The sequence below is a fragment of the Berghia stephanieae genome, chromosome 5, assembly GCF_034508935.2.
Source record: "Berghia stephanieae isolate SIO BIC M18660-M18661 chromosome 5, UCSD_Bste_1.3, whole genome shotgun sequence".
Lineage (NCBI taxonomy): Eukaryota > Metazoa > Mollusca > Gastropoda > Nudibranchia > Aeolidiidae > Berghia > Berghia stephanieae.
The window spans coordinates 62,394,385-62,404,187 of NC_088364.1; the positions used below are offsets into that span (position 1 = coordinate 62,394,385).

Sequence of the window (9,803 nt, forward strand, 5' to 3'; positions counted from 1 at the left end):
CAAATCTTGGGAAATTCTTGTGCAACTTGATGCTTAAAATAAAGTTTACGTTTCAATATATTTCATGGATGGAAAATTTCAAAAATTTAAAATATCGACTTAACGAGTTTAAGACAACCAGCCTTCAAATGTGGATATTATAGTGTTACAAAGCATAGTGGTAAATATTTTTTTGAGGAGATGTAGATGAAAAATGGAAATATTCTTTTATTTTTAATTCAGTAAATGCTTAAGAATTTATATAATGTAATATCCACTAAACATGCTCAAAAGCGCTTTACAAGAGGTCCCAACACTTAAAATGTAACATGACGCCTGTAGGTGATATTGCAATTTTTTTTTCAACAGAGACAATGTTGTTAACGGCCAGCTACTAATTTTACACCTCAGTACGGTGAGAAAATTTGGGTGGAGCCTTTTCCAAGGACTCCAACTATGTACCACTCAGAATGGGACATGAACCCTAGACCTTCCTTTCCAAAGGCAAGTGTCATACCACTGACCACATAGCCGCGCAGTAAAAGTCCAAAATTATATCGGCGGGAGGGTCTTTGAAATAAATTTGTTTTTAACTTTATATGTAATAAAAAATTATTCAACATTAAACATTAACAAAAACCCAAAAAACATTGAGAGCTACACAAGATAATAATCAAATAAAATTAAAAAAAAAAAAAATTAATACACCACAAGAATAGAATAAGATAGTGTTGAATGTAATGGTCTTATGTAATATAAGGGAAACAACTCTTGATGAAACTTTATATTTGTATTTGCTTGAGTTATGTCCCGTGTTAACCTGACGAAGGTTTATCAAAAGACAACAACCAAAATAAAGACTAGTTTTAAATCTCGACGCTTATCATACTTTCATTTTAATCATTACACTGATCAGATGAACAAACTATAATAAGCAAATGCAATATCTGTAAAAAATAACAAACAAATAAAAAACAACAAAAAAAAACAAAACAAATAAAAAAAAAAAACAAATCAAAACCAAAACAAAACACAAACCTGCAAAAGAATGTGTTGACACCATCATAGCACCTTCCTCCATTCTGACAAGGCAAGCTCTGGCACTCATTTATATTGTCCTCACAGTAAGGCCCCGAAAAACCTTCTTTACACAAACACAGTGGTTCTCTCCCTTGACTGTCAGTGACACATGTGGCCTTGTTATGACACGGGTTTGGTTGGCACACGTCTATCAAGTCCTGGAGTATTAAAATCAGTTCATTCTACATAAGAGTTAATAATAATAATAATAATAATAATAATAATAATAATAATAATAATAACAATAATAATAATAATAATAATAATAATATAATAATAATAATAATAATAATAATAATAATAATAATAATAAATAATAATAATAATAATAATAATAATAATAATAATAATAATAATAATAATCTAACTTTCATATTTCTCTCCCGACGGATTATCACCTTGTCGTGGTGGGAGGGGTTGCGTATCTCGAACCTCGGACCTCTAATAAGAGAAAAAAGGAGAGAGATCAGACGAAGAGTAATCCACCGGCCCTCCAGGAATGGGGGTTGAGCGTAGGGTTAACAACCCACCTCATAAAAAGCAAACTGTTACAGAAACAGAAACCAGACGTAAATCCACAACCGGCGGCAGCAGAGAAGCGGACCAGAATACTGGCTTTATGACGGTAGGAGGTCAAAGCCGAAAGGACGCCCCCGACCAGATTGCAGATCTGTTGTCACCAAAATGCAAGCTCAATGTCTCGTGCTGGAATGTTAGGACCCTATATCAAACAGGAAAACTGGCACAAGCCCAGCGCGAGATGTTGAACTACAAGATCGATTTGCTAGGCATATCAGAGGCAAGATGGACAGGAGCTGGGAAGCGCCAACTCTCAAATGGCGACCTGATCATTTGGTCAGGACGAAAGGATGACCAACACAGAGAAGGTGTTGCCCTCTTGATAGCCAGGCAAAACACAAGTCACTATTGGAATGGAAACCGATAAGTGAAAGACTTTTATACACAAGACACAACTCAAAATACACCAAGCTATCAATCCTCACATGCTACGCACCTACAGAGGATTCAGATGAAGAAAACAAAGAAGAATTTTACGATATTCTAAGAATGGCCGTTGAAAACATTCCAAGACACGATATGCTCATGATCATCGGAGACCTTAATGCTAGAGTTGGCAATACACAAACAAATCAGTCCGTTGGAAAGGAGGGCATAGGGTAATGAACAACAATGGAAGCAGACTGGCAGAATTTTGTGAAGAACACAACTTCATTATTGGTGGAACTTTCTTCCCACACAAAAACATCCACAAATTAACATGGAAATCACCAGATGGGAAAACAGAAAGTCAGATAGACCATATAATTATCAACAGAAAATGGAAGAGCAGCTTAAACGATGTCAGAGTCAGACGATTGGCAGACATTGGAAGTGACCACCATCTTGTCACAGCCAAAATCTCTACTAAATTGATGAAAACAAAAATAGCAAAACAGAAGGAGAAACGTTTCAACACAGATAAATTGAAAATCCCAGATATCCAAAACAATTTCAATATCTCAGTAAGAAACAAATTCAGTGCAATACAAGATATTACAAACATGACAATCCAAGATTTCAACCACGTCATGCAGGAAAGTGCCACTGAACACTTAGGACACAATAAATCCAATACAGAGAATTGGATATCAGCAAGGTCATGGGAGCTCATTAACCAAAGAAAATCAATCAAACTAAATCTCCTGAACGCTAAATCCCCCCGACTGAAAGAAAGGCTATCCAGTGAATACTCATTGAAGGATAAAGAAGTGAAAAAATCCACAAGGAAAGACAAAAGAGATTTTGCAGAAAATTTAGCAACTGAAGCAGAAAATGCAGCTGTAAGACAAGACACACAAACACTATACAAAATCACAAAAAAGCTCTCGGGAAACAGAAGTTATGGTCAAGAGAAACCGTTAAAATCCCAAGATGGTAGTGTCATCACAGACGAAAAGGAGAAAATTGAAAGATGGAGAGAATATTTCGCAAACCTTCTGAACAGACCAGACCCATCTTCTTACACAGATATCCCAGAAGCAGAAATGGACGTAGAGGTTAATCTTGGTCCAATCACTGAGCATGAGGTGCACGAGGCAATACAACAACAACAAAATGGCAAGGCCCCAGGTATTGACAAAATCACTGCGGAAATGCTTAAAGCGAACTCGCAAGAAATGTCCAAAATTCTCAGTAAATTGTTCACCAACATTTGGGAAAAGGAAGAAATACCAGAGGATTGGCAGAAAGGCATCATCCATAAAATAGCCAAGAAAGGAGACCTAGGAAATTGTGCTAACTGGCGTGGAATCACACTCCTGTCCGTAATGAGCAAAATTTTTAATAGAATCCTTCTGAAAAGAATCACACCTCACATTGAAAACATTCTTAGAAAAGAGCAGGCAGGGTTCAGAAAAGGGAAGTCATGCAGTGACCACATATTTACCCTGAGACAAATCCTGGAGCAAAGCATTGAATGGAACAGCCCCCTCTACACCATTTTTGTCGATTTTGAAAAAGCCTTTGACAGCTTACACAGAGAGTCCCTGTGGAAAATACTCCGCCATTATGGTATACCGATGAAGATAGTCAACCTAATCAAAGCAATGTACAGCAACTACCAATGCCAAGTGATCTGTGGTAACAATTTAACAGACAGCTTTAATGTAACAACTGGTGTAAAACAAGGCTGCATACTCTCCCCGCTTCTGTTTATCCTGGCTCTAGACTGGCTCATGAAAAATACAATTGATGGTAAGAAGAGAGGCATTCGCTGGACACTGACATCTTTTCTGGAAGATATAGACTACGCAGATGATATTGCGTTAGTTTCCAGTACACACAGAGACGCCTCAGAGAAACTAAATGTACTACACAAGAACGCCTCGAAAATTGGACTGAAAATAAATTTCGATAAGACTGTGTACATTAGGGTGAATCCAAAACATGACAGTGAAATTAGGATAGATGAACATAAATTGAAGAGGTAACAGAGTTCTCCTACCTCGGATCCAAAATAACAGACGACGGAAATGCAGAACACGATATCAAGCACAGAATTCAAAAGGCAAACCAGGCTTTCGGCATGCTGAAAAACTTTTGGAAATCAAAGCAAATAATGAGAAAGACAAAGCTGAAAATATACAAGAGCAATGTTTTAAGTGTACTGCTTTATGGAAGTGAAAGCTGGAAAATGACATCCTCCTTAATACAGAAACTAGAAGCCTTTCAGAACAAGTGTTTAAAAAGAATTTTTAATTTATTTTGGCCTACAAAAATAAGAACAGTGGATCTATTAAAGAAAGCTGACTGCACTAGCATTGATAGCCAAATAAAAAGAAGAAGATGGCGTTGGCTGGGTCATGTGGCCAGAATGGAAAAAGGGTCACTACCCAAGACAGCCTTGTACTGGACAGCAGATGGGAAGAGAAAGCGGGGAAGACCCAAAGAAACCTGGCGAAGGACCATGGAGAAAGAATTAAAGGAAGCAGGCCTGTCCTGGAATACAGCCACCGCAAAAGCAGCCGATCGCAAGAAATGGAGATGTCTGGTGGATGCCCTATGTGCCTCAAGGCCCGAAGAGGATTAAGTAAAGTAAGTAACTTTCATATTTAAGAATTCAAACTCCATTTTTTTTCAGCATCTGGTTCACAGATACATGTTATAATTCACTTTTTTATGATTGAGTTACATTCAATCATGAATTAAGTATTTTTAATGTAATTCAGCATCAATATACAATTCTAACACAATTCTCCATCTCAACTCACCTCACAATGCGTGCCAGTAAATCCCACAGAACAGTGACATCTGTATGAATAGCCATCATGATTGATACACGTACCGCCATTCAGACATCTGTTGACTTCACACGAGTCCATTCTTGTCTCACAATAATCACCTACAGCATAAATAGTAAATATAGTAAATAATGAATTTATATAGCACCTAAACATCCACGTTAATCGTGCTCTGAGGCGCTTTGCATAATAATAATAAAAATGTTTTAAAACAGCCAAATTAAAAATCACGACACGAAATGATACATAATAAATAAGCATGCATACAAAAAACAAAATCAAAGCAACATCTATTTTATGAAAAATAAGCCTCGTGGAACAACTCAGTCTTCAGACATTTCCTGAAAGATGATAAATTTTCACAGGACTTTGTCAGAGGACTAAGTGCGTTCCATAGGCGTGGAGCTATGAATGAAAAGGCTTTTTCACCGAAAGTGGATTTTGAGATGGTAACTATCAGAAGTTGGGAGTGAGATGATCTTAAATTTCGAGTGGGTTCATATTTTTTAATCAGTTCCTGCAAATATTCAGGTGCCAATACATCCAGACATCTAAAAACATAGCACAATATTTTAAATTCTATCCTATACTTCACAGAATATATAATGTATTGTTAAAACTCGTATCAATACAGATTTGAATATAACGCATGACGTGAAATAGACAAAATCAATTGCTAGCTACCCTTTGGATAAGACAATAATCTATTGCAAAACACTTTCTATTGGATTTAATAGACCCAGTTACCCAATGACTTCTCAAGGGTGTGGGTGGGGAGAAGGGAGTGTTATAAAAAACATCGACTTCATCAGTGTATATGAAGTGGGAGCTCTACCAACTGAACTATCAGGACCCCAAAACTTAAATCTTATTTTAGTAAAGACAGCTGTACCCACCAGTCCATCCGTCCCGACACACACAGATATGAGTCAAATGACCATTGTCACACCTCTCTGTTCCATTTGGATGGCATTGCACGGATGAACAAAAGTCCGTATGTCTGTGACACAGGACCCCTGTGAAACCTGGAAAATTAGCAACCCAATTTTTAACAAAAGCAAAGTTGTTTTTTTTTCTCCTATTTTCAAATAATTTAATCACTTAAAATACAACAATACCAATTGTTAAGATTGCTTAGAATAATAAATAAACAATAATATTTTCATAGCGCCATTTACCACCAAATGTGTTCAATGGTGATTTACAAGGCATAAAATTGACATGAGAATTTAAAGAAAAGTATTTGTTACAATTGAAGACTGGTTTTCCAAAACTCATTAAAACGATTTTTCTACTTTTTGAGATTTTCCAACCATGAGATAAATTGGAATGTAAATTTGATTTTTGTTTGAATGCACGGCCCTTTCCAGATATTATATCTTTTCTAGCTTTGATCTTGCCATTGCTAGTCTCCTCCTGATCTCTGGGGCATCATATTATTATTATTATTATTATCATTATTATTATTATTATTATTATTATTATTATTATTATTATTATATTATTATTATTATTATTATTATTATTATTATTATTATTATTATTATTATTATTATTATTATTATTTATTATTATTATTATTATTATTATTATATTATTATTATTATTATTATTATTATTTCAATTTTTGTACAATGAAAACATTTCATTTAACACTTTCAAACTCAAGTCTACCTTGTGAACAAGAACAAGAAAATCGTGGCAATTTTGTGTTGTGAATATTAGAACACTTTCCACCATTCCAACATGGGCTGGACTCACAAAAGTCAATTGGTTTTTCACAATGAGCTCCTGTATAACCAACCTGTGAAAGGTGGATAAAAACAAACCAACATAAGGTTTAGATATTTGACATGCAGGCTATGTGGTCTTGTGGTATAACATTCACCTTTAGATTGGGAGATCCTAGATTCGAGTCCCACTCTGAGCAATGCAAAGTTGAAACTTGGAAAAAGCTCTTTACTAACTCACATTCTGTCACTGTACTCATGTGTAAAATGAGTAGGCTGTCTGTTAACAGCATTGTTTCTGTCGGAAAAAAAATGTAATATCCACTAAACATACTCAAAGCGCTTTACAAGGGTCCCTGACGGACAGCAACACTTAATATGAAGGACTAGACATTGAAGTAAATAAAGATCTGTATATGTGTTTCATCGACTATTCAAAAGCCTTTGATAAAGTACAACACGAAAAACTATTCAAAATTCTATCATCCTTGGACATTGATGGTAAAGATTTAAGAATATTACGGAATTTGTACTGGGAACAAGAAGCGGCAATGCGTGTTGACAACGAGCTAAGCAGTTTTACACCTATTAGAAGAGGAGTTAGGCAGGGGTGTGTTTTGTCTCCAGATTTATTCAACCTCTATAGTGAAATGATATTAAGAGATATCGAACATAAGAAGGGGGTGTGTATTGGAGGAAAGAATGTAACAAATCTGAGGTATGCAGATGATACGGTTCTACTGGCAGAATCTGAACATGAACTACAAGAATTACTGGATGTTGTAGTCAGGAGTAGTGAAAATATGGGACTGGAACTGAATATATCTAAAACAGAATGTATGACGGTATCTAAAAATAATAACCCACCAGCCTGTGTAATAACAAGCAGAGGACAAACAATACAACAAGTTGAATGTTTCAAATATTTAGGCTTCAATGTAACATCCAATGGAAAATCAGATTGTGAAATAAAGAAAAGAATAGGTATGGCGAAGAATGCATTCAACCAGCTGCATACAATTATGAAAAACAGGAATATTAGCATGAAAACAAAAATCAAAGTCCTGGATTGCTATGTACTGTCTGTGCTGCTATATGGTTGTGAGAGCTGGACCATAAACAAGACCATGGTTAAAAGACTGGAGGCAGTGGAAATGTGGTTTTACAGAAGAATGATGAGGGTGTCATGGATGGAAAGGAAAAGAAATGAAGAAATTTTAGAAATGGCAAAGAGAAAAAGATCACTGATAACAAAAATCATCAAACGCCAAATGGAATTTTTAGGACACATTATCCGCCACCCTGGTTTGGAAATACTCGCCTTGACTGGAAAGATGAATGGAAAAAGAATAAGAGGAAGACAAAGAATAACGTATTTGAAAGTGATAAGAACTTGGACAGATGAAGCTGAGAAAGGTGGCGCTGCTTTAATAGAATTGGCAAGAGATAGATCAGCTTGGCGGAAGATGACCTCCGACGTCTGCTTCAGATATGGAACTACATGAGATGAGACATGACACCTGTTAGGCGATATCATTTTTTTCAGACAGAGACAACGCTATTAACGGCCAGGAACTCATTTTACACCTGAGTACGGTGAGATAATGTCAGTAAAGAGCCTTTTCTAAGGACTCACCTATGTGCTGAGCAAGGCTCGAGCCCAGAACCTTCCGATCCGAATCGAAAGCCAGTGTCATTCCACAAGACCACATAGCTGCACAATTAAAGTAAAATTAAATCGTAATTATCTAATAAAAAATTAATAAGTAATTATCTGATGGCTGGAGTGACAAAGTGTCTATTTTACAAGAATTAACCTAATGGTGATATGAAAGGAAAATAAAATTATAGTTGCAACTGCATACTTACAGTGCAAGTGCATTGAAAACCATCTGTAGTTTCTTCATAAACTCCTCCATTCTGACATGGAAAATTGTCGCATAGACTCAGTAATGACTCGCAATGTCGACCACTAAAACCTGTGGCAGAAAAAAATGAAATAAAAATGATTTTTAAATGGGTTAAATCAATTTGGGGGTCCCGATAGCTTCGCACGCAAAGGGACCAAGACCTATCCAGGGTGCAGTCGAGATTTTATTCTAACCCCGTGTCCACCCAGCAGTGAATGGGTAGCTGCATCTATTAGATTTGATGGAAAGTAATTTGCAATAGACTAGTGTATTATCCAAAGGATAGCAAGCAATTGCTATTGTCCGTTTCACGCTATAGAAACCAGGATAAACTCCGGTTTCATGGCACCAATGGCTCTGAAGGACTACCATTTTTTAATTTTTAAAAAAATCAGTTTGGCAAGACTAAAATGTTCCATAAATGAAGGACTAGTGGTTTTCAGTTGAAGCTCATTGAAAGACAGCATTTTAAAGCAAACTAGATTTGCAAACAAATTTGAAAAAAAATACAAACAAAAAAAAACCCCAACAAAACAACTTAATCCCTGTCAACTATTAACTATTGCTCCCTGTTGGCAACTTTATCATTTACAAATCAATTGTAATGGATGGGAAATAACTGCGTGATTGTTGTCGTGTGTGTAGTAATGACAGGGTTATGCCCCATGTATTATTGCCTAGTCTATAAGACTGATAGGCCTTGTTTGTTATTATGTAATTTCCTTCCTGTAGTTTGTTGATGTGTCCTTTATGGCGTTTCTGAACATGATGTAACAAATGGCCACTCTACATCTCTATGATATAGTCTGTCTGTTCAATCATCTATATAAATGTAAAAGCAATAGTAAAGGAAATGATCCTTACCTTCACGGCAAACACACATAAACGAATCTATCCCATCAACACAGTTTCCTTCATGCAAACACACATCATCAGCACAGTCGTCTATGTCTGTATCACACAAGTTGCCCGTATAGCCAGATTTCTAGAAATGTAAATAGTCATTCATTTTATAAAAGATTTTATTTCACAGTACATAGCAAAAATCAAAACGTAAAAGATTCAATTATTATAGTGAAATTTATTTACATGTAAATTATATTTTATATTTTAAGACTAAATAATATATTTTTTTGTTGGTTTTTTTTTTGTTGTTGTTTTTTTGTTGTTTTTTTTTTTCAATTTCTAATTATAGAAATATTTACTAACACATTCACATTGATATCCATTGACCAAGTCTTCACACTGTCCACCATTGTGACATGTCACATCTACACAGTCATCCGTATCTTTGTCACATCTGA

General features: G+C 35.7%; 1 protein-coding gene across 3 annotated transcripts in view; it reads right to left on the reverse strand.

Annotated features, from left to right (window-relative positions):
• Positions 1–9,803, reverse strand: part of LOC144973372 (uncharacterized) — a 90,672-nt gene that overhangs the window by 25,472 nt on the left and 55,397 nt on the right. For all 3 annotated transcript variants that reach the window (XM_078915712.1, XM_078915714.1, XM_078915713.1), the window contains 7 exons: positions 9,709–9,799; positions 9,364–9,484; positions 8,459–8,568; positions 6,534–6,663; positions 5,756–5,884; positions 4,830–4,960; positions 1,018–1,217 (listed from right to left, as the gene is read on the reverse strand). In XM_078915712.1, coding sequence (XP_078771838.1) covers positions 1,018–1,217; positions 4,830–4,960; positions 5,756–5,884; positions 6,534–6,663; positions 8,459–8,568; positions 9,364–9,484; positions 9,709–9,799 — 912 coding nt within the window. The remainder of the gene's footprint in view (positions 1–1,017; positions 1,218–4,829; positions 4,961–5,755; positions 5,885–6,533; positions 6,664–8,458; positions 8,569–9,363; positions 9,485–9,708; positions 9,800–9,803) is intronic.